Here is a 24,221-nt window from a genome sequence, read left to right as displayed (position 1 = left end):
TAAGACACCTCAAGCATGACCACAAAATGCTCAATTGTAACACCTGTAAATTGCAAAAAAATCCATTCATTACAAGGCAATAACTGGGCGTGCGACTGCTTGATTTAATAGCTACAACATTGCGCTTTAAGACATAAGACACCTCACCCATTTCCAACGACCTCAAAATGCTCAACTGTAGCATCTGTAAGTTGCAACACCCTTCCAATGTTCCAAGTGAAACCATTCGAGGCCCATCAAATTTCCAACGGAGCGTGGGAGACTCTGCATAGTGTTGCACCCACGCCAGTGAAGACTTTGGAAACCATCAAGTTCCTAACCCACTCTGAGAGCTTTGGATAGTCTGAGGAGTGGAGAATCTACCCAATCGAAGAGTTTGAAGGCCCAAGTTCTGAACCGAGTCTGGTAAAGTCTGTAGAGCAGAACACCCGCCCAAGTAAAGACTTTTGAGGCCCGTCAACTTCCCTACCGAGTTTGGGAGCGTCTGCAAAGAGGAACACCCGCCCAAGTGAAGACGTTGGAGGCTCGTCAAGTTGCCAACCCACTCTGGGAGCGTCTGCAGAGCGAAGCACTGGCCCAAGTGAAGATGTTGGAGGCCCCTCAAATTCCCAATCTAGTCTGGGAGTGTCTGCAGCGTTTGCATAGCAGAGCATCCGCCAAAGTGAAGACGTTGGAGACCCGTCAAATCCCCAATCGAGACTGGGAGCGTCTGCATAGCGGAGCACCCTCCCAAGTGAAGACGTTGGAGACCTGTCAAGCTCCCAACCGAGTCCGGGAGCATCTGCAGAGCGGAGCACCCGCCCAAGTCAAGATATTGGAGGCCCATCAAATTCCCAACTGAGTCTGCGAGTGTTTGCAGCGCGGAGCACCCACTCAAATGAAAATGTTGCAGGCTTATCAAGTTCCCAACCGAGTCTGGAAGCATCTGCAGAGAGAAGCACCCACCTAAGTGAAAACGTCGGAGGCCCGTCAAGTTTCCAATCGAACCTGGGAGTGTCTGCAAACGAGAGCATCCGCCCAAGTCAAGACTTTGGAGACCCGTCAAGTTCCCAACCGAGTCAGGCAGCCTCTGCAGAGAGAAGCACCCACCTAAAGTTGGAAATAATTAATTCCTACTTGTCTATGGTTGTATTTTTCTATTTGAGGAGTTTATTCCTATGTAATAGGAATTTAGTTTCTCCTAGCTTAGTGTGTGGTTGAGAGAATCTCTCAACCACACTACTGTACGTCTAAGATAACATTCCTATCTTAAGACTACTGATTGTATAAATATGTGTGTAATCATTCAAGAATCAATAGAATATTTTGAGTGACTGCCATTTTATCTTGGTATCAGAGCCCGTGAGGGCCTGGCCCGTCCGGGGCTTGGCCCTTCCTGGGCATAGGATTTAAGATTTGTTTGTCCATTTTTTAGTCCTGCCATGTAGAAGGAGAGATGCCCCGAGTTGGAGAAAACACCTGGTGTGGCTGCTGGGATCATCGTATTGTTGTCAAATCTCGGTTGTCTTGATGAGCCATCTACACAGGTTGAGTGATGCATCTCGTAGGAGGATGCAGCAGCTCCACGAACGGATCCTGAAGTCTCCGTTGCCCTCGTCTGATCTCTGCGGGAGCCGATCATGGAAGTGAATCTGATGTGAGTGCGGGAGATCTCGGATACACATCCTTGGATGTGTGGCTGTGTGAGAACCCACGTAATCCTGTGTGTGAATGGTGATGTGAAGCGGCCTCTATTGTGTAAGGAACATGGGAAAGAGTACTACAGAAGAAGTCATAAAAAGGGCAAGGGCAAGAGTTCCGAAGCCTTCCAAGGAAGCGTTGCAACTGCTCTATTTTGTACTGCGGTTGTCGCAATGGGGCCCTTGCAGTTCGGCTTCTGTGAGCATTTTCTGCTCTCACCACTCAGTGAACACAATTTGCCTTTTGGTGAACGCTACCTGCATTGGATCGTTACAGTAGGTGGTTGTTGTAGGGCGGATCAGTTGGAGGGCCGATCTGCTGCATCTTGATGGAGGGTCGATCCACCGGGGCACCGCTTCATCTCCTATCTGACATACTGCAAACTGGCCTTTGCTTGACCAAGCATCTCAAGAGTGATATATATATCGAATTATTCAACTTAGTGTTGGTCGTCGAGTTGAGCTCGTTGTGTTGACAGTGGAGTTTACATGAATGAGGCATAAGATCCAATAACGTCTTCTACCGCCACTTCAATTGTCGAGGCCAGATTGCTAGCGGAACAGTTATGCCTGATCTCCCCTTTGGATCCGGTGAGCACGTTGAGCTGGCTCATCTTCACCATGGCCACTGCAAAGTTCTGGAAGAAAAATCCTGATTCAGGGCAAACTCCTTCACGATTGCGGTTGTGCGGGAGTCGGTGTAGAGATCTTGACCGGAGGTGAACAGGCCCTCCCGGTTCATCAGGTCTACATAATACTTGTTGTCGAACACGTTGGGCGTGCGAATGTCCAGCACGGTGGTGTTGGTGGAGGTCTTGGAAGGACACTTAGTGTACAGCCTCTGGGCGAAGCTCTTATTCAAACTAGTGTCCTGCGTCGGGTATAGACGGTCGGTGAAGGAGGTGCAGTGCCCCATGCCAATGGTGTGTCCCCCTGAAAGAGCAACGAGGTCTGTAACGTTGAGATTCTTGGAGGTGTTGTATCTCGTATGCCTGGAAGAGGTCGCATCAAGGTCGATCTGTCGGGTTCTGATGGATTGAAGGTCGACACCCTCTTTGTTGGAGCACTTCACCGTGAAGGAGGAGGTGCAGTTTAATCGCTGCATGGATCTGCTGTTGATTGAAGCGAAGGAAAGAAGATCAGAATATAGGCTGATTAAGTGAATCAGAAGAACTGAGATTTGTTGCTGGATTTGCGGCATCTTCAAAGCCAGAGATCTGCATGTATGCAGTCGTGCGTGGCTGCTAATAAATATTTTTTACCGTGTGGATCAGGTATTTCTAATAGACGGCCACTTGTCCTTCAACTTCTGCTTCAACTGCCAGGTGGTCAACCAAATAGCGGCAACAATATTCTTGGCCTTTGGGGATCCAATACTGAGTGGTACTGCGAGAGTCCAATTTTGGTTTGTGAAATGACATCGTGATCCAATTTTCTTGCAATCCTGATCTTCTGGGCGGAATAAAGATACGGTTTACCAAGGCGAGGCGACGGAAGGATACATTCTTCCTAAAGTTCGGCGGCGGCGAATGGGATCAGAAAGACGCGTTGGTAGGTGAATTCATATTTCCTGGGAGAGTACGCAAGCCCCGCTGCTTGCACGTCTATTAAACGCCTCTCATGGCTTCCCCACTATCTTCATCCTTCAATTTCACATTTCAATTGCCAGTGAAGGAGGATATTACAATAGACATTGAAGTTTATTTCCAGCGTTGTATGTGAAGGAGCCCACAGATTTACAAGATGAGTGAGGGAAATCAGAGGACAAAAGTGGCAACCCCCTGTGCTGCTTGCAGGACACTGAGAAGGCGGTGTGGAGACAAGTGTGTGCTGGCTCCTTACTTCCCACCAAATGATCCTCACAAGTTTGCTACTGTGCACAGAGTATTTGGAGCTAGCAATATCATCAGGATTCTTCAGGATGTTGATAAGGAGCACAGAGATGACGCAGTGAGTAGTATGGTATATGAAGCAGGGGCGAGAGTGCGGGACCCCATCTATGTTTGTGCAGGGGCCGTTTGCCAGCTACAGCAGCAGGTCTGCGATTTGCAATTTTATCTTGGTGCAAGAAGAGGGCAAGCGGGGAAGTAGATTCTCTGCGCTGTGTTTGAGCCGTCGGACAGGATTATTGTCGAAGTTGCAGGTTATGTGTCTATCCATCTGTCCCTGAAAGGTCCAGCCGACTTGTGTAGTTGTAGGTTCGAAATGGGAGTGCACTGCTGCGTTGTTTAGTGAACGTGCACTGTTGTGTGTAGATTTGAAAGGGGAGCGCACCTCCAAGTCCGATCAATCATGTGGAAGAGTTGCTGGAAAGCGTCGAAGTACGTCGATCAGTGCTATTTGGAACAGTTGTTGAGTTGATTCTAAAGATCATTGTGCACATAAATTGTGCTCGGTTATTCTATGGCAGGTAGATTTCTTATTATCTCAGCTTGATATGTCTGGGATTAATTGAGTCTTGGATCTGGTGCGGTGAGTGTGGAGACGCGATCTACTGCAAAGGAAGCGTGGATGTGGAACGAAGGGGCCGAAGGTACGTGCTCACAGTGGCCGTTGAGATCGGTGTAGCGGCTGCCAACCTGTGGTGTGGAGGTCGAGCCGAAGGCCGACCTGTGTGAGTTTCAATCCACGAGATCGAAGCACCGGAAAGTGGAGTAGATTAAATACTCCTCGTTGGTTGAGGAGTATTTATAGCTGGTTGAGGTGGAAGAGTTTCCATCATTGTGAGATCATCAGATCATCACGTGTGTAGTAGTGAAAAGAAAACCGGAGACTTCCCTGGAGGCAGAGAAAGCCTGGGCGGAGGATTTCTTTCACTTGGCAAGGCACTATGGAGGCCATCAGTTTGAAATGAGGGCCGATTAGCATGGTGATGGAGAAGCCATAATAGTTGCGTTCGAATTTCTTTGGTAATATGCTGCCACTGCAACAATAAAATGTGGTATTTATAAATGTTTTGGAATTATAATCATTGAGCTTAGCTAACTCAATGGAGTGATTTTGTTAGAATTAGCTACTCTAACAAATCATGCAGGTAAATCCAAGACAATTAAATCAGAAAGATGATGCAAATGTGGTGGGTAACAAGGTTGAATTGCACCAAATATTAATTTTGTGCAACAGTGATATCAAAGGAGCAACGACAACGTTTATGGTGGACAACAAAGTAGATTTTTTGTTTTAGTGTGGTTTGTGGAATAGACTCCCTAGCATGTTATTGTAATAGTCATTGTATGTACCAGAAACTCCAAATGTTGAATGTAAGCCTTGAAAAGGCATTTGGAAGTTCGTGGTGATCTTAAAACCACTTTGTAATGGTTTATGGTCAGCCTGAAACCATCTTTTATCACTTGAAAGTGAGGGTTGGTGGTGAGCCAGAAACCATCTATATAGTCTTTGTGATTGAAGTGCCTTTGTGGCCAGCTTTCCTTTGTGGCTGAATGGTTGGTGGTGAGCTAGAAACCATCTATATGGTCTTTGAGGCTGAAGTGTCTTTTGAAGCTAGCTTGCCTGTGTGGCGGAATTGCCTGTGTGGCTTAAAGTGCCTTTGTGGTTGTGTGTACACGAGAGCTTTGTGCTCGTAGGAGCAGGTGGACTGCAGAACACCTGGCTCAGACTCAGATGATTTTCTCTGAGTAGAAGGGGATTGGCGTTTTTCGCGCTAACAGCAATGCCAGGAAGGCCAACTGGCGTGTCTGTTAGGCCATTAATCGCGCCAATGGGTGCGGGTTTTTCATTCAGGATCGCGCCAATTCACCTTCAAGGGGATCCGTGGGATCGGAGAAGTTGTGGATCTGTCCGAGGGCGGCAGATTGTGTTTTTGGAGGTTTTGTACATGCAATTTGTGTGATGATGGTGGATTTGACTATCATGACAAGTAGTCATTAAGGGGGGGAGTTGGAAATAATTAATTCCTACTTGTCTATGGTTGTATTTTTCTATTTGAGGAGTTTATTCCTATGTAATAGGAATTTAGTTTCTCCTAGCTTAGTGTGTGGTTGAGAGAATCTCTCAACCACACTATTGTACATCTAAGATAGCATTCCTATCTTAAGACTACTGATTGTATAAATATGTGTGTAATCATTCAAGAATCAATAGAATATTTTGAGTGACTGCCATTTTATCTCCTAAGTCAAGCCTTTGGAGTGCCGTCAAGTTACCAACCGAGTTTGGGAGTGTCTGGAGAGTAGAACACCCATTCAAGTCAAGACTTTGGAGTCCTGTTAAATTCCCAACCGAGTCTGGGAGCGTATGCAGAGCAAAACAGCTACCCAAGTCAAGACTTTGGAGAGCTGTTAAGTTCCCTAGTGAGTTTGGGAGAGCCTGCAGACTGCAGCAATACCTTAATGCAAGGTGTTTTAAGGAATCCATATGACATAATTCATTTGGCAAAATTTCTAGGTGACTCTCCCACAAGACAAATTTTTGGAGGTGCTTCAGCATTCCAATAGACTTTGGAACTTTTGAAAGGGGAGCACGAATATACAATTCCCTCAATTCTAGAGGTGCCTGCAATGTACATTAATAAAGTGGGTTCGACACTGTAAATGTGAACATTCTGGCATTGTGGTATGGGAAGACAATTCTCAAGTGCAAGCAACTTTTATAATTTGGAGAAAAACAAAACAAAAATCTGTTTCAAAGAAAAAAAGAAAAGATTACCTGAGATTCATGTTGCCACAGTGTTTGCAGATGGCTCACCTTCTGTATATATAAAACACGTAATGTTTTTAGTGAAACCCAGGAAGGTAAGGACGAGTACGGGCAATTCTCCCAGCGGAGATATATGAGTTGTGGTAACTGCCCAGCCCGGAATAGGCGTTCAACAAAATAACCTTCAGCTCTAAGCAGCTTTAAGCTGCTTAGGTTGAAGCTGTCCGCAAGGGTTTCCAAAGATTGATCAGAGACATTTGCGTGAACCATGCTAATTCCACGCACCTGAATTGATCACCTCGAACTGTTAGAAACAAGATGGTCAATCTTGCAAAGTTGTAATACTTCAAAACTTCAAAGGATTAACGCAAATTTATTTTGAAGCCGGTTGAAATCTACAAAATACTTACAGGAGATCGCGTAGAAAGATTATGAAGAAAGCTGTCAGTCAACCACCAAAGCCGAAGCTCAGGAGTTTCCTTTGCGAGATCTCTGCCAAGGTCTCTGACCTGGTCATGCATTCTTATACAGTTTTCACTGTCGACCTCGACCATGCTTCTGTTCTCTAGGTTACGAAGACCCAGCCATCCTTCCCAACCGGATCCGTCCAATATTCTGATGACGGTATCCCTATGTTCTCCAATGAAAAAATAGGCAATGTCTAAGAATATCTGTTTTTCCTCTTTATCCAGGGCGTCATAACTAATTTTAAGTGTGCTTTGAATATCGCTGGGAAGTATTTTGGAGGTTTTGTGCAATTGCGCTCTCCAATATTCTAAATCATATTTTCCACAAAGAAGGGCTCCAAGCACTTTAAAAGATAAGGGCAACCCATTGCAGATATCCAAAAACTTTTCCACCACCTCCTCAAATCCCAACGCAAGACGGGACTGACCAAAGGCATGGGAGCAAAATAGTTCTTGCGAGTGCTCTCGATCTAGGCCTTTCAGCGTGTAAATAGAGGACTCTGCGATCCCTGAGCTTGTGAGCACGTCTGTTAAATTTTAATTTTGAACAGCGCGGTGATTTTTGGAAAACCGCCCGGTCTCCCCGCACCGCCATTCTCCAAAGACTGTACGAGCAGGAGGGGCTCCGAACACCATCACTCTCCGCCACGCGTCCCCAGTACGAACAACGAAACCGCTTTCCCCGGACGCTAATGTCCGTTTGTCTTTCCCGAGGTTGGTGTGCGAAGCTCGTTGGGTCAGCCAAGTGATCTGGGCACGCGATCTCAGCCGTCGATTTCCCGATGGTGCTGTCCACCCGTGGCACATCAAATTTTTGTCGTTTTCCCGTTGACCGCCGTAGGTGATGAATTTATGGTCTTAATGCTTTTACGTAGTTTTTGGTGGCGGCCTTTAATATTGTTATGGGCATACGTCCTATACATTTAATATAGTTATGGGCACGTTTTGATATAAGTTTTTTTTATATGTTTTATATATATTTTTCATACACGTTGTCATATGTTAAAAAAAATATAGTCTACGTGCGACAGTAGTGTGTTGTTGTTCCTTTTGTATTGTGAGTGGTGGCTACGCACAAGAGTGCGATTTTTTTTGTAAATGCACAGCAGTGCGATATAGAAATCAGAATGTAATGTTTTCCTCTTCCCATTGAAGAACAGAGGAACACCATGATGTTTTTGTAATATCCACAGCAGTGGAAAATCTGTGACTGCAACAGAGTTTGTTTTGTAAATCCCTCTCTGCACAGAGGATGAAATATGTATCAGTCTTTTTGTTTTAAATCAATAGAAATGTTTGTTGTGACTGTGTAATGGACTGTTTTCTGAGTAATTTTGTTTTTAGAAAGGATCCCTGTCAAACGATCTTGGACAGAGTAAACAGAGCATCGTCTCTGTGGTGAATGTTTAACTGGTTTTTGGTATTTTCTCCATTAAAAATACCCAACAGTGGTATCAGAGCAGGTTCAGGCTCTTTAAAGAAGTTAAAGAAGCTGAAGGGAGAAGGTTTGAAGCTGCAGCAAAACTTCTCAGGCAGACAGAAGACTCAGACAACGAAGGATTCAGGTATTCTTCATAGCTATCTTGTTTGTTATTGAAGAGACAGTCAGTTTTTTTTAAATACACAGTCAAGGAATGGCTAGCACAAGCACTGGTATGGGTTTGTTCAACACCCAGCTCCCACAGTTTAATGGGAAGAACTATGACTACTGGTCAATAACTATGACAGCCCTGTTTGCCTCCCAAGATTTATGGGAAATAGTTGAGGAAGGTTTTGAACAACCAGCAGATGAAACTGAGTTTAATAGATTAACTCCAGCAGAGAGAGATCTGCTGAAGAGCAATAGGAAGAAAGATTCAAAAGCCCGTATGCTGTTGTATCTAGCAGTAGACCAGAGTGTGTTTCCAAGGTTAGCAGCAGCTAAGACATCTAATGAAGCATGGGAAACCCTTAAGACAGCCTATCAAGGCATGGAGAGAGTGAAGACAGCAAAATTGCAATTGCTGAGGAAGGATTTTGAGAATCTGTGCATGAAGGAGTCAGATAACATTGACTCATTCTTCACTCATGTGATTGGTGTAATCACACAAATGAGAACTCATGGAGAAACCATTGAAGACAGAAGGATTGTGGAGAAAATATTGAGGGTCTTACCCTCAAGGTTTGATGCCATAGTCACCACCATTGAAGAGACAAAGGATCTCTCAAACTATTCAGTTGATGAGCTACATGCATCACTGATAACACATGAGCAGAGGTTGAGTAGGAATGAAAACTCATCTCTTGAGCAAGCCTTCAAGACCCAGATGTCCTTTGGAAGAGGAAGAGGTCAAGGAAGAGGAAACCGAAGAGGAAGAGGCAGAAGCCAGAACAGAGGTGGAAGGAACAGCCCATCAAATACACAAGGAAGAGGCAGAAATCCAAATCAGAACCAAGGTCAAGGCAGCAGCCAACAAAGAGATCAGTATCAGGCTCAAGGAGAAAGGTATGATAAATCTAATGTTCAATGCTATTATTGCAAAAAGTATGGACATTATGCTAGTGATTGTAGAAAGAAACAGCATGATATGAACAACAGACAAAATGCAAATGTTACAAGAGAAAACAGCAGTCAAGAAAATGTCCTGTTAGCTTGTAACATGGCTGAAACACATAGTGAGGACATATGGTTTTTAGACTCAGGTTGCAGCAACCATATGACAGGAAACATTGCCCTCTTTTCAGCCTTAAATCAGAATTTGAAATCAGAGGTCACACTAGGAACTGATAGTAAAGTGTCTGTTATGGGAAAAGGAGAAGTAAAAATATTTACAAAACAAGGAGAAAAGAAAACCATAGCAGATGTATACTATGTTCCCGGAATGAGATGTAACCTCTTGGGTATTGGACAGCTTGTCCAAAAGGGTTACAATGTTTACTTTGTAAATGATGTGTGCACCATCATAGACATACCACCCAGCAAAAGATGCATTGCTGAAGTGAAGATGACAAGGAACAGGATGTTCCCTCTCCGGATCAGGGCAGACATGAAGAACAAAAGGGAAATGGCAGCAGTCACCCAAGAGGCCTTCCAAAGTGTGCCAAAGGATGAAAATTGGTTATGGCACTTGAGATTCGGGCATCTAAATTTTGGAGGTCTAAACTTATTGAGCAGAAAAGGAATGGTGAAAGGATTACCATTGATAGAGAAACCGGACAGCCTTTGTGAAGGTTGTATATTGGGCAAACAACATAGAGAGAGTTTTCCATCAGGGAAAAGCATAAGGGCAAAGGCACCCTTAGAGATTATCCACTCAAATTTGTGTGGACCAATGCAAGCTCCATCATTAGCAGGCAGCCTATATTTCTTAACATTCATTGATGATTTTACAAGGAAGACTTGGGCATATTTCCTTAAAAACAAAAGTGAAGTGTTTGAGAAATTCCGAAATTTCAAAGCACTTGTGGAGAACCAAAGCGGGCTGCATATAAAAGTTTTGAGAACTGATAGAGGAGGTGAGTATATCTCCAATGAATTCCTAAAGTTTTGTAGAGAAAATGGAATTCATAAACAGTTTACAGCCAGGTACACCCCACAGCAAAATGGAGTTGCTGAAAGGAAGAACAGGACCATCATGGATATGGCGAGGAGCATGCTGAAGGCAAAGCATTTGCCAAATGATTATTGGGCTGAAGTTGTACATTGTGCAGTGTACATTTTGAACAGGTGTCCTACAAAAGCAGTCATGAACAAAGTGCCAGAAGAGGCATGGAGTGGGAGAAAGCAAGGAGTCACCCACATGAGAGTTTTTGGATGTGTGGCCTATGCACACATACCAGATCAGCTAAGGAGGAAGTTGGACAGAAAAGGGGAGAAATGCATCTTCATTGGATACAGTGATGAATCCAAAGCCTACAGGCTGTACATTCCATCTACCAAGAAGTTCTTTGTTAGCAGGGATGTTCAATTCATTGAAGAGGAAGCTTGGGATGGAAGCATAGAGAAAACAGTGAATGTTAAAAACTGTTTGTCTCATGATGAGGATGAAGAGGAAGTGGCTGAAATGAATCCCCAAACAGCAGCACCAACACAAGAACAGCAAGGTACACCTTCGAGGATCAATGAGAGTGCTTCTCCAAGCACACCACAAGGAGGAAATTCAAGTGCATCTTCAAGCACTTGCACACCAAGTGAACGAGGTAAGAAGTTTAGAAATTTAAGTGAGATTTATGAAGAAGGAATGAATTCCTTATTTGCCTTGTATTGTCATGTTGATGATCCTATTCATTTCGAGGATGAAATTAAAGATAGGAAATGGATAGAAGCTATGGATGAGGAGATGAATGCCATAGAGAGAAACAAAACATGGGATTTGGTTGAATTACCAAAAGGCAAAGAAGTCATTGGTGTGAAATGGGTCTACAAGACCAAGAGCAATGCTGAAGGCAAGATTGAAAGGCATAAAGCAAGGCTGGTTGTCAAAGGCTACAAGCAGCAGTATGGGAGAGATTATGAGGAGACTTTCGCCCCGGTTGCAAGAATGGAAACCGTGAGAGCAGTGCTGTCCATAGCAGCACAAAACAAATGGAAAGTCTACCAAATGGATGTGAAGTCAGCATTCCTAAATGGAGTGTTAATGGAAGAGGTTTATGTGGAATAGCCTCTCGGATATGAGAAGAAAGGTGAAGAGCACAAAGTGTGCAGATTGAAGAAAGCTCTTTATGGGCTGAAGCAAGCGCCAAGAGCATGGTACAGCAGGATAGATTCATATCTATTGGAGAATGAATTTGACAAATGTGAAGGAGAACCCACAGTCTACATCAAGGAAAAGGATGGTAAAATTTTAATTGTTGTCTTGTATGTAGATGATGTTATTTTCACTAGAAATGATATTTATATTATTGAGAATTTTAAATCAGTCATGAAGGATGAATTTGAAATGACTGACATGGGTTTGTTGAGATACTTCTTAGGCATAGAAGTAGATCAAAATGAAAAAGGAATTTTTATATCTCAAGCAAGATATGTAAATCGAGTTTTGGGCAGATTTAACATGCAAGAGTGCAAGGCAGCAATCACTCCCACAGTAATGGGATTAAAGCTCAGCAGAGAGGACAGCAGCAAGGATTTTGATCCTAGCTTGTATAAAAGCATTGTGGGCAGCCTTATGTATTTAACAGCAACTAGGCCTGATTTAATGTATGCTGTTAGTTTAATTTCCAGGTTCGTGGAGAGGCCGAAGGAGGCACATTGGCAGGCAGCAAAGAGAATTTTGAGGTATGTCAAAGGTACCAAAATGTTTGGAATTCTATATCATGCCTCAGAACATTTAGATTTGGTTGGGTACACAGATAGCGATTGGGCTGGAAGTGTAGATGATCGGAAGAGCACTTCCGGTTATGTTTTTAACATGGGTTTAGGAGCCATCTCATGGGCTTCTAAGAAGCAGTCCATAGTAGCATTGTCTACAGCAGAGGCAGAATATGTGGCAGCGACAGCAACAGCATGTCAGGCAGTATGGATGAGAAGAATGTTGAGAAGCTTAGGCCAAGAGCAGGCAAAAGCAACAGTGGTCTTTTGTGACAATAGCTCTGCTATTGCTTTGTCAAAGAATTCTGTGTTTCATAAAAGAACGAAACACATCGATACAAGGTTTCACTACATCAGAGAATTGGTGAACAATGGCGAAATTGTCCTAGAACATTGCAGGACCCAGGAACAGGTTGCAGACATCTTGACAAAGCCACTGGTTCATAAGAGTTTCGAATTTTTGAGAAAGTGTTTGGGAATGACCGAACGCGCGGCTGTTAAAATTAAAGGGGAGTGTTAAATTTTAATTTTGAACAGCGTGGTGGTTTTTGGAAAACCGCCCGGTCTCCCCGCACCGCCATTCTCCAAAGACTGTACGAGCAGGAGGGGCTCCGAACACCATCACTCTCCGCCACGCGTCCCCAGTACGAACAACGAAACCGCTTTCCCCAGACGCTAATGTCCGTTTGTCTTTCCCGAGGTTGGTGTGCGAAGCTCGTTGGATCAGCCAAGTGATCTGGGCGCGCGATCTCAGCCATTGATTTCCCGATGGTGCTATCCGCCCGTGGCACATCAAATTTTTTTCGTTTTCCCGTTGACCGCCGTAGGTGATGAATTTATGGTCTTAATGCTTTTACGTAGTTTTTGGTGGCGGCCTTTAATATTGTGATGGGCATACGTCCCATACATTTAATATAGTTATGGGCACGTTTTGATATAAGTTTTTTTTATATGTTTTATATATATTTTTCATACACGTTGTCATATGTTAAAAAAAATATAGTCTACATGCGACAGTAGTGTGTTGTTGTTCCTTTTGTATTGTGAGTGGTGGCTACGCACAAGAGTGCGATTTTTTTTGTAAATGCACAACAGTGCGATATAGAAATCAGAATGTAATGTTTTCCTCTTCCCATTGAAGAACAGAGGAACACCATGATGTTTTTGTAATATCCACAGCAGTGGAAAATCTGTGACTGCAACAGAGTTTGTTTTGTAAATCCCTCTCTGCACAGAGGATGAAATATGTATCAGTCTTTTTGTTTTAAATCAATAGAAATGTTTGTTGTGACTGTGTAATGGACTGTGTTCTGAGTAATTTTGTTTTTAGAAAGGATCCCTGTCAAAAGATCTTGGACAGAGTAAACAGAGCATCGTCTCTGTGGTGAATGTTTAACTGGTTTTTGGTATTTTCTCCATTAAAAATACCCAACAACGTCTTTATTGCGAGTTGTAATTAAAATTAAGCTTCCTCGATGAATAGTATCTTTAAGTGGGGAAAATAATGCATCTAGTTGATTATTATGATCAACATCGTCTAAAACTATGAGAGCCTGGTTAGAAAAAGAGATATGCCTTTTGAAGGCCCCCATGCCTTCATCAATGTTGTTTATATGTACATTCGAGAGACTCAAATGGTTAAGAAGGTTACTCTGCAGGGAAAGCAAATTTCCTGATCTGACATCAGACAAGAAGCAAGATCGATCGTAATTTGACATCTCTCGATTGAATAATTCTTTGGCAAGGGTCGTTTTTCCAATTCCGCCAAGACCCGCAATTCCCACAATACTGGGCTTCCCGCTTTGCCGTTGCAGTGACACTGTGATGTCCACATCCTTTACTTTTTCAAACAGGCCAGTTGGATATTTAGCGACATTCAGAAGTGGTCTGCGAACTTTTTTCAGAACTTGTTCAACGATCTCATCAACGAGCAGTTCTTCGTCACTGAATAATATCCACAATAAATGTCTGTCTGTAAGGAACGGCTAAAAGATATCGATATCCTTATGAATCCACCAAATTAAAAGCTAAGAAGGGAGAAGCAGGGGCGCTCTTACCCATTACACGCCTTCAGGTCAATGCCGCTTCTGTCTGCTACAATAGAAAGGGCATTCCTCCATTTCTCAATCGTGTTCGGGTTATGCCGTGGCCTCCTTGTATTGGTTTGAGGATCTATTATTGTCTTCTTTTCTAGCATGCACAGGGCTCGAGCATACGCTCCATTTTCGTCCTCTTTACACAGAAGGATACACCGGAGTATGCTCAGGGCTCGAGCATAAACTCCATCTTGGCTCCGCGTCCACCGAAGCTCCCAAGGATTGACATGATAAAAGACAGGAATAATTGTTGAGCCCGACTCCAACATCAATACTAATTCTTTGAGACACCAACTAGATTCAGCGTATCTTGGAGAAAAAATTGCAACATGGATCGTGGCAGTTCGAATCGCCTCTTCGATTTGAGAAGTCACGCTATCTCTCTTTTCCAATTCTGGCTGGTCCAAAAATACTCTTAATCCATGTTCTTTCAGGCGATGGTAGATATGCTTGGCGAGGCCTTCCTTCACGTCAGGACCACGGTGATTTATGAATACATCAAAAACATAGCTGCAGCTATTGCCCTGTGATATGGATGTGGTGGAGGATGCCGAGCAAGTAGCGTCACCAACTGTTGTCAAGTTAATCATATCTGCCATTGGATATAGAATAACAGAAGCAATAACCAAAATGTGTTACAGATATTGGGGAATGTGAGCTCAACCTCTATGTTTTCGACTGAATGATCTCGCAACTCCAATGAAGTTACAAGCTGCACCTTTGCTACTGTGTTTGTGTATCAATAACTAGTTATTTACACTTTACTCTGCAAAACCACTGGAAGTAGACGTACATGCACAACAATGTCACAGTTATGGATTTATTAAATTTTAGTTAATGTCACAGTTATGGATTTATTAAATTTTAGTTATTAAGTTGGAATTTGGATTTTAAATTTAATTTTATCAGAATAGATGAATACATATTGTTATATATTTCTAGTTTTTTTGGTTGGAATCTGGTTAAAAAGAAATTAAAAAAAACAGAATGGAGTGTTTGAAATTTTTTTATAATAAAAATAGATTAAGTACTGTCAAAAATCTTTAAAACTCAAAATCTTGAATCTTAAAATTAAATAGCTATAATCCAAATTTTCAAAAATTTATAATCTTACCAAAATTTTCCAAAATTTATATTATTTTTTAAACTAATTTGTAGATTTTTTCCATACACTTATCAGATTCAATGATATTATTGTTGTTTCAATGATACTAGTGATGTACGTAAACATCAAACAATTACACGTGCCTTGATGGTTGTGGATTTCTCAAAGTTGTTGATATTTAAATTTGTGTAGTTGTTGAATTAAAAAGACGCACGACCGATCATCCAAATAATCTTTTACCCTCAATCAAATCTGATAGTGTTGATAATTGTTGATTTTTCAATTTCCCAAGAGTGGTTGAGTTTTCTATTGGTGCCCGCTTGCCGTGATCATTTTCCTGCATGATCACACTTTTTCGCCACAACTTTTTCAAAAGGGCGTTGCTCCTGGTCGACGTGGAGGTTGGCTGACTGGTTGTTTTTTTAAGGCGTTGTTGCGCAAGCATGGAGATCAGTGTAGCTAGTGTTGATCGGATGAGCCAGCCACAGGGAAATAGTCAACGAGGGCGCGAGCAGCTTTGAATTCCTGGAGCGGTGCTCATTCCAAGAGAGTGTCGAACTGCGTTTTGCATGAATGTGCAGATTCAGAACAATGAACGCTACCAAGTTTTGGCACTTATGACCCGTTGGCTACACATTTATAGATTGTTAGTGGAGTGGAATCGTGCGGGCTCAATCTATGGTTCCATTGATTAGTCCAATCAACGGTGAGGGCGGTAGGGTTGTTGGAAGTACTACATACCTACATAGTTAGAGCATGGGACTACATGCAAGATTCCTTTTGCATGATTTAATTTTTGATTTACTCTTCTTTAACTCCACAAATGGTTAGTTCTTTTGCATGATTTACTCTTTGATTTGCTCATTCTTTAACTCTGCAACTGGTTAGTTCTTCTACATGATTTAATCCCTGATTTGCTCCTTCTTTCACTCCACAACTGGCTAGTTCTCTCCAGAACTTGTTGTAGGTGTTGAGTCTTCTCATTGATCACCACTATGGTGTATTACCTTGGGATCTTCACCTGTGATGCTATGTCATGAGCATTTTAACCTATTTTCTAATGAATCATTTTTTTGTTCTTTTGATTTTCTTTTAGTGTTTTTGCTTTGCAAAGCTGTGTGTTCAACCTTTACTAGTTAGATTCATCTGTGCAAGTTTTATAATACATTTACATGGTATCAGAGCCCACAAGTTGCTAGATAAAAGGTGCACCAGTACTTTATTTTGCAGGTATTACAGCTTGGAGATCGAAGATTGACAGAAAAATGGAGTTTCCCAAAGCACTGATCCTAACACCGTACAACTATCACAAATGGAAGAACCAAATGGCCTAATACCTTCGTCAAAAAGGGTTGTACAGAATTACCATGGCTACCGAAGTGGAACCCACTTTAGCCATAAAGAAATCCAAGTACCTCAACTGCATGGATGAGGCCCACGGATCCATATGCATGTGCATCTCCCCAGAGTTGGAGTTTTATCTATCTACCTGCAATACTCCCAATGAGATTTGGAAAAAGGTTGAAGAACTCTACAAGAAACAGGGCGAGATGAAAGGACATCTGCTCGAAGTGGCGCTGTTGTCATTGGATCCACGGAACTATGATAGAATTCAAGACTTCTTCACCAAATATAATGATCTATTGCTGCAACTCAAGGGTTGTGGAATTAACAAATCCAAGGAGGAGAGTCGCCAAGTTCTCTCTATTATGTCAAAGCTCGGACCGGAATACTCCGTCTTTGTGTCTACATTTCATTCAGAAGGCTCGCAACAGGGAAATCCTACATTATGCCTTCTCTCAAAGAGTTCATGGAGTCCGTTACTTTTGAGCAAGATAAACTCATTGGCATGGGGAAAATCAAACCTCCAAAAGCGCATGCACTTACTATGCATGATGGTAGCCACAATAAAAATCACAAATCTGATTCAAATTAGAAAAATCAGCAGCAAAAATACAAGGGAAAAGTGCATTCCCATCCAAAAAGGGAAGGGTACACCAATCCCTTCAATGACTCCTCCGGCTCGAGAAATGAGAAAGGGAAGAAAGAAAATAGATGCACCTACTGTCAAAGAGGATTCCATCTAGAATCCTCTTGCATGAAGAAACAAATTGACCAAATGGCAGAAATCCTTCAGAAGCACAACCTTGGGGACCACATCCCTCAGAGCGCCAAGAAGAAAACTGAAGATCCGCCACACGGAAAAGGTAACAAGTTTCATGTTTTAGTTGCAATTAATTCTTCCCCTGATATATGGATTATAGATTCTGGTGCATCACATCATATGGCTGCTGCAAAGGAATTCTATTCCTCTTTGGATGCATGCAAAGGACCTCCCATCCTCATGGGAGATGACTCACCTATTGAGGTCACCGGAAAAGGTAGAGTGGAACTTTTACACGGAAGCTTTGAAGATGTGCTTCATGTTCCAAAACCTTTGGTAAACCTGCTTTCAGTTTATCAGATCACTCATTCCGGCAACGGAAAGAGAGTGGAATTCACTCCAAATGCAATGAACATATATGACCTACATAGCAGCTCCAAAATTGCAACCGGTGAGGTAAACAATGGAGCCAGACTATATACATTTTCTGAATTTATTGAATCTGAATCCTCCTTATTGCTTACACATGCTGATGATAGTAGTAGGCTTTGGCACGAGAGGTTTGGTCACTTAAATTACAGGTACATGCAGCAGCTAAGGAAGCATGAGATGGTGGAAGGCTTGCCAAATATAAGTTTCTCCAAAGGAGTTTGTGAAGGTTGTGTCCCTCGCAAACATCCTAGAGAAAAGTTTGACACTAGCAAGACTCACAGAGCATCCTCTCCTCTAGATTTGATCCATAGTGATTTCACGGGACCTTTTCCTCATCCTTCCATCAACAAAGCAAGGTATGTGCTTACATTTATTGATGATTTCTCACGATATACTTGGGTGTATCTTCTCAGGAATAAATCTAAAATTTTTGCGCACTTTGAATATTTCAAAGCACTAGTTGAGACACAGTTAAAGAGAAAGATCAAAGCCCTCCGTACAGAAAATGAGGGGGAATATGTTAACAAAGCACTTCAGAACCTTTGCCTTCAGTCCGACATACAATTGCAGTACACAGTTCCATACACTCCACAGCAGAACGGAGTTGCGGAGAGAAAGAACCGATCTCTCAAAGAGATGGCTTCCTGCATGCTGCATGCTAAGTCACTGCCTCATAAGCTATGGGCCAAAGCACTTAATTGTGCTAACTACATCTAGAACAGATCTCCTCATAGGTCTGTCAAGGATCAAACCCCCTTTGAGGCTTGGAGCGACACTAAACCAGAGGTCACCCACTTCCATGTTTTTGGCTCCCGAGCATGGGCCAGGATCCCCTCTGAAAAGAGGAAAGCTCTTGATCCACAAAGCATTGAGTGCATCTTTGTTGGATACCCTGATGGTGTGAAGGGATACTGACTCCTGATTTCCTCTACAAACAAGCTCATCATTGAGCGAAGTGTAAAATTTGAGGAAAGTCTCTCACATGCACCTCAATCGTCGCATGCAGACACCTTTTATCTACCTCATGTCCGAGATGATGACTCAACACACTCAGATGCAGATACAGAGCATGCAGATGCCGAGGTAGAGCATGCAGATCCAGAGATAGAGTCTTCAGATACAAATCTAGTGCATGCATATGATGATCCACATCCAAGCCCAAATCGGGCTTCCAGCAGTGAATGAAATTCCACTGTCATAACTCAGAGAACAAGGAGCTTACATGAGATATATGCACAAGACCACGCAGCTGCTAGAAATGGTCTTGTGGGGGATAATTCTGATTTGTAGAGGACTAGATCAGAGTTTGTGAGCCTCCTCTTGCCCTCACTGCCACTGAACCATTGCCATCTTGGCATTGTCATTTGGTTCAGTGTTCTGATCCACAGTCTTATGCTGAGGCTGCTGGGCATCCATCTTAGGAGTCTGCCATGGAGGAGGAGTATAATTCTCTCCTCGAGAACCAGACCTGAGATCTGGTCCCCCTTCCTTTAGGAAGGAAACTTGTCCGATGCAATTGGGTCTACAGGACCAAGAGTACTACAGATGGGCAAATCACCAGACAAAAAGCTAGGCTAGTAGCCAAAGGCTTCCAGCAAGTGCATGGCATTGATTATGATAAAACCTTTGCTCCAATAGCAAAGATGGATTCCATATGCCTTGCACTTGCCATTGCGGTTGCCCAGGGGTGGGAAGTACATCAGATGGATGTGAAAAATGCCTTTCTTCACGGAGACCTATTTGAGGAGATCTACATGGAGTAGCCACATGGTTTCATTCAGGATTGATCTTTGGTCTGCAAACTGAAGAAATCTCTCTATGGCCTTAAGTAGGCCCTGAGAGCTTGGTATGTGAAGATGGATTCTTTTCTCTTATCACAAAACTTTGAAAGATGTAAGTCTGATCCGAATGTTTACATGCTCAGGACACATGATTCTCTTCTTATCTTAGTTTTGTATGTGGATGAACTTTTGATCACCGGCAACTCGGCTTCAGCCATTGCTGCAGTCAAGAGGGCCTTGCATGATAGGCTCTTGATGACAGACATGGGTTCATTATACTTCTTTCTTGGTCTTGAGATCAGCCAGGATGCCACATGCATCAAATTCTCTCAGGCTAAGTATGCACGGGATCTCCTCGAGAGATTTCACATGACTGACTGCAAGCCAACACTGACTCCTTTTCTGTCTGGGGTTCGCCTTGAGGATGGAGGTGACACTATATTAGTTGACAGCACTCTCTACCGACAGCTAATGGGGAGCTTAATGTACCTCACCCACTCCAGACCAGATCTCTCATATGCAGTAGGGGCAGTTTCCAGATACATGCAGGAGCCGCATGAGCTACACTGGAATGCTGCCAAGCGCATCCTCCGATATGTGTAGGGCACCATCACCTTCAGGATTCACTATGTAGCAGGCAATTGAATCTCGTTGGCTTCACTAATTCTGATTGGGCGGGAGACAATATTGATTGCAAGTCCACCTCCAGATATTCACTCAGTCTAGGGTCCAGCCCTATCTATTGGGCGAGCAAAAAGCAGGCTGCCATTTCTCTCTCTTCAACCGAGGCCGAGTACAGAGGAGTAGTCAACATCACCATTTAGGGTCTATGGCTACAACACTTCCTCACTAAGTTAGGTGTCCAGTTCCACCAGCCCATTGTCATCTAGTGTGACAACTAGATCACTCTCAAATTTTGCAGGGATCCAGTACAGCGGTAGCGGACAAAGCACATAGAGATCCATATGCACTACATCAGAGACTTAGTACATGATCAGGTCATTGATTTGCAGTTCTATCCTTCAGCAAAACAAACTACAAACATCTTCACCAAGACTTTCACTGAGCAATATTTTCTCTCTGTGCAATCATCTTGGAGTGAAGGACACAGTTGCTTAGCAACTGTCTTTTCTTCCTCTTTTCTTTCGATTACATTGTATTTTGAGGGGGGGGTTTTCCCACGAGGTTTTCCCTTTTTCCTCAATTTTAGTACAAGTTGCATTGTATTTTGGGTGACCTTTGGCCTTAGTTGCCAGGGCCCATTTTCTATTTTTCCCCATAGTTGTGTTAAGGGGGGCTGTTGGAAGTACTACACACCTACATGCGAACTCTTAGTTAGAGCATGGGACTGCACGCAAGATTCATTCTGCATGATTTACTCCTTGATTTGCTCCTTCTTTAACTCCACAATTGGTTAGTTCTTCTGCATGATTTACTCCCTCATTTTCTCCTTCTTTAACTCTGCAACTGGTTAGTTCTTCTGCATGATTTACTCCCCGATTTTCTCCTCCTTTCACTCCACAACTAGCTAGTTCTCTCCGGAACTTGTTGTAGGTGTTGAGTCTTCTCATTGATCACCACTATGGTGCATTACCTCGGGATCTTCACCCAGTAATGCTATATCATGAGCATTGTAACCTCTTTTCTAATGAATCATTCTTTTGTTCTTTCAATTTTCTTTTAGTTTTTTTGCTCTGCAAAGCTGTGTGTTCAACCTTTACTAGCTAGATTCATTTGTGCGGGTTTTCTAACACATTTACAAGTGGCAGAGTCATGTTCTCGGGGCGCAATGGTGAGGTGTGGTGCAGCAGTGGACTGAGATCCACACATCCAACACTGGATGGTGGATCTGCATGTTGGTGGTGGCTTGATTGCATCTATCAATTGTAGTCGAAGTTGGGCAGGACGATTGGCAGCAGCTTGCGCCAGGTGTGTGGCTGAATTTCGCTCTTAGATAAGCCATCGAAGGTCGTGGATTTGTTGCGAAGTCATGGTTGGAGGTTGTTGTGGCAACATTTGGGGTTTACGAGTTGGCATCGATGTGCGCACTGATCAAATTGATTAGATCTCTTTTTGCGCGTGGAGTCAGTTGACAAAGCAACGTGAGAAGAGCCGAGTTGGCATAGATGGACCGACCTGATCTAAGGTAAGGGGTCTGATTTGTCAACTGCGGCGGAAGCTGGGTAGTGGATCGAGATCTGATGTGATTTTGTTTTGAGGAGCAGAGAACTTGAGTGCACGGGACATGGTGTTGATCGACTATGGAGACCTTCTGGAGGCGCAATCAAAAGAAAGGAGCTCTATCATTGGGTATCTTTGAAATCGTTTTTTCTCCTTTTGAATACTTTTTTTTAAGGGGTTATAATATTTTTAAACGGAAAGTGTTTGGGCCACATTTTAAAAGGGGGTCATTTTTTTAAGAAGGTTTCAATATCCTTAAAAAAGATTTGTTTTGTGCACCCATCTGAAACGGGTTGTATTAACAACAACATTTTTTTAAGATCTAGAGATAGATCCATTTTATTTCAATTGTTAGAGGTTGAATGTTTTTTTTGAGATAGACGTGTCAATATGAACAATAATGGCTGAAGCATACTTGAATGAGAGCAATAAGCTCGACAAATCCAATTATTCTAATTGGAAATCTAAGTTGCAGACCCTGTTGGAGGGGCAAAATGCATGGGCAATTGCAAGTGGTGATGAGTTGAAGTCGACCATAGCTATAAGCGGAACAACAACAACAATCCAGGATTGGGAAAAGAGGGAGAATAAAGAAAAAGTGCTCTTAAAATTGTTAGTGAAAGATTGTATTATCCCTTACATCCGAGAATGTAAATCAACAAATGGCATTTGGACAACTCTCAAGGACCTATACGAAATCAAAAATACAAATCGCCTATTGTTTCTGAAAACCAAGATTCTCTCCATTAAAATGGAGGAGAATGAATCAATGGTTGCATTCATCTCTCGAATCAAGGAACTCAGAGATAACCTGGGTGACATAGGGGAGATAGTGTCAAACACTGATCTCGTCATGATTACCATGAATGGTATGACTGATGACTATTAGATGTTTATCACGGGATTGAATGCGAGAGAGAAAACCCCCAAATTTGAAGAATCGACATGGATCCTGATGCAAGAGGAAGAAAGGTGGATGACTCTGAAACCCCAGAGTTCAAATCTTGCTTTAATGTCGAAGAAGAAGCCCTTCGGAGGGAAGGCAAGTGCAGGACAGAAAGGCGGAGGTACACCACAAAGAAAACCACCTCAAGGTATGTCTTCAAACATAAGTGATTCATGACCCAATTTTTTTTATTGTGGTAGAGTTGGTCACATTGCTAAGAATTGCCATTAAAAGAATCTTGATGAAGGTCGACATATACATAAGAAGCATACAGGGAATTTTACTGATGAAGATCAGAATCAGAATCTCATATTGTTTGTATCTGATTATGTGTACTCCGCTGAGGATGATGAAGCAGAAAATTGGTTTGTGGACTTAGGAGCTTCCACTCACAGGACAGGTAACAGACATTGGTTTGAGAATTTCAAAGAAACCAACAGTGATGCTAATATCTACTTTGGTGATGATAGAGGGTACCAAATCAAAGGGTATGGTAATGCTCTTGCCATATTTCCCGGTGGAGATGTTAGGCATATTCAAAATGTAATGTATGTACCAAGAATAAAAATGAATCTGATCTCTGTTTCTATGATAACATATTAGAAACTTAAGGTAGAGTTTTTAAAGTCTTATTTTGTTATTAAAGATCTTCTAGATTGTATGAAGCCAATTGCATCAGGTATTCGAGTGGGACGAATGTATAAGCTTAATGTAAGAAGCGTACCACACCAAGCCTTGACTTCATCAGTTATCACTACAGAAGACTTATGGCATCAAAGATTCGGTCATGTCAATTTTAATGACCCACTGCTACTTCAGAAACGAGGTATGGTCAATGGTCTTCCATTTTTAACATGGTATTAGGAAGCATTTAGTCAGTAGATTAAGGAAAGCATCGTATGGACTAAAACAGGCACCCAAGTTGTGGTATGATAAAATTGATTCATTTTTCCTACAACATAGTTATAAAAGAAGCAAAAATGACCCTAATCTCTATATTGTGTTTGATTTTTAACATAAGGGTAAACCCATTATGTTCCAATATCCGTTTTTTCAATGACCTAGTTACTATTACACTAAGGGCACTTTTAAGATGTTTTTTTAAGACAAGAAATATTTTTTCTTAAAAGGTCATTTTTTATTTTAATTATTTTACATTAAAATTTAATATAAATTAAATTGTCTTAAATATAAAATTTAAGACAAAAACAATTTGAGACAAAAACAATTTAAGAAAAAACTTTATATTTGGACAAAAATATCTTAAGACAAAACTAAGACAAAAACAATTTGAGGCAAAAACATTTTAAGAGAAAACTTTATATTTAAAACAAAACAAGTTTAAGACAAAAATATTTTAAGACAAAAACAGTTTGAGATAAAAATATTTTAAGACAAAACTTTACATTTAAGACAATGGCCACTTAAGACAATGAAAATTAAGACGAAACCTATTTAAGACAATTAAAAATTAAGGAAAAACC

General features: G+C 42.2%; 3 protein-coding genes and 1 pseudogene across 3 annotated transcripts; 2 read left to right on the top strand and 2 right to left on the bottom strand.

Annotated features, from left to right (window-relative positions):
• Positions 1-2,295: 2,295 nt before the first annotated feature.
• LOC149200762 (peroxidase 12 pseudogene) lies at positions 2,296-2,880 on the bottom strand (annotated as a pseudogene).
• A 542-nt stretch (positions 2,881-3,422) lies between these two features.
• On the top strand, positions 3,423-3,770 carry LOC149200761 (LOB domain-containing protein 11-like). The gene has a single exon (XM_089401057.1). The coding sequence runs from the start codon at positions 3,423-3,425 to the stop codon at positions 3,768-3,770; it is 348 nt and encodes a 115-aa protein (XP_089257183.1).
• Positions 3,771-4,126: 356 nt separating this feature from the next.
• On the bottom strand, positions 4,127-14,787 carry LOC149200760 (disease resistance protein Roq1-like). Its single transcript, XM_089401056.1, has 7 exons — positions 14,150-14,787; positions 13,521-14,036; positions 7,409-7,590; positions 6,746-7,311; positions 6,345-6,620; positions 4,424-4,602; positions 4,127-4,289 (listed from the first exon to the last, which is right to left on the bottom strand). Exons 1-7 carry the CDS (start codon positions 14,785-14,787, stop codon positions 4,127-4,129), a joined length of 2,520 nt encoding a protein of 839 aa, XP_089257182.1.
• Positions 14,788-22,191: 7,404 nt separating this feature from the next.
• On the top strand, positions 22,192-22,680 carry LOC149200759 (uncharacterized). Its single transcript, XM_089401055.1, has one exon. The coding sequence runs from the start codon at positions 22,192-22,194 to the stop codon at positions 22,678-22,680; it is 489 nt and encodes a 162-aa protein (XP_089257181.1).
• The last annotated feature ends 1,541 nt before the right edge of the window (positions 22,681-24,221 follow it).

The sequence above is a fragment of the Pinus tabuliformis genome, chromosome 2_1 (genome assembly GCF_031772625.1).
Source record: "Pinus tabuliformis cultivar Carrire ecotype Pingquan chromosome 2_1, CPIR1, whole genome shotgun sequence".
Classification (NCBI taxonomy): Eukaryota; Viridiplantae; Streptophyta; class Pinopsida; order Pinales; family Pinaceae; genus Pinus; species Pinus tabuliformis.
The sequence above is the reverse complement of the archived record's forward strand: the minus strand, read 5'-3'. Positions and strand labels throughout refer to the sequence as shown.

Coding starts and splice junctions, on each gene's coding strand:
- LOC149200761 (XM_089401057.1), top strand. CDS start 3,423: ATGAGTGAGGGAAATCAGAGGACAAAAGTGGCAACCCCCTGTGCTGCT.
- LOC149200759 (XM_089401055.1), top strand. CDS start 22,192: ATGGCTGAAGCATACTTGAATGAGAGCAATAAGCTCGACAAATCCAAT.
- LOC149200760 (XM_089401056.1), bottom strand. CDS start 14,787: ATGGCAGATATGATTAACTTGACAACAGTTGGTGACGCTACTTGCTCG. Junction 7,591..13,520: donor CGCAATAAAGACGTTGTTGG/GTATTTTTAATG, acceptor ACGGGTGGACAG/CACCATCGGGAAATCGACGG. Junction 6,621..6,745: donor ATCTTTCTACGCGATCTCCT/GTAAGTATTTTG, acceptor TGATCAATTCAG/GTGCGTGGAATTAGCATGGT.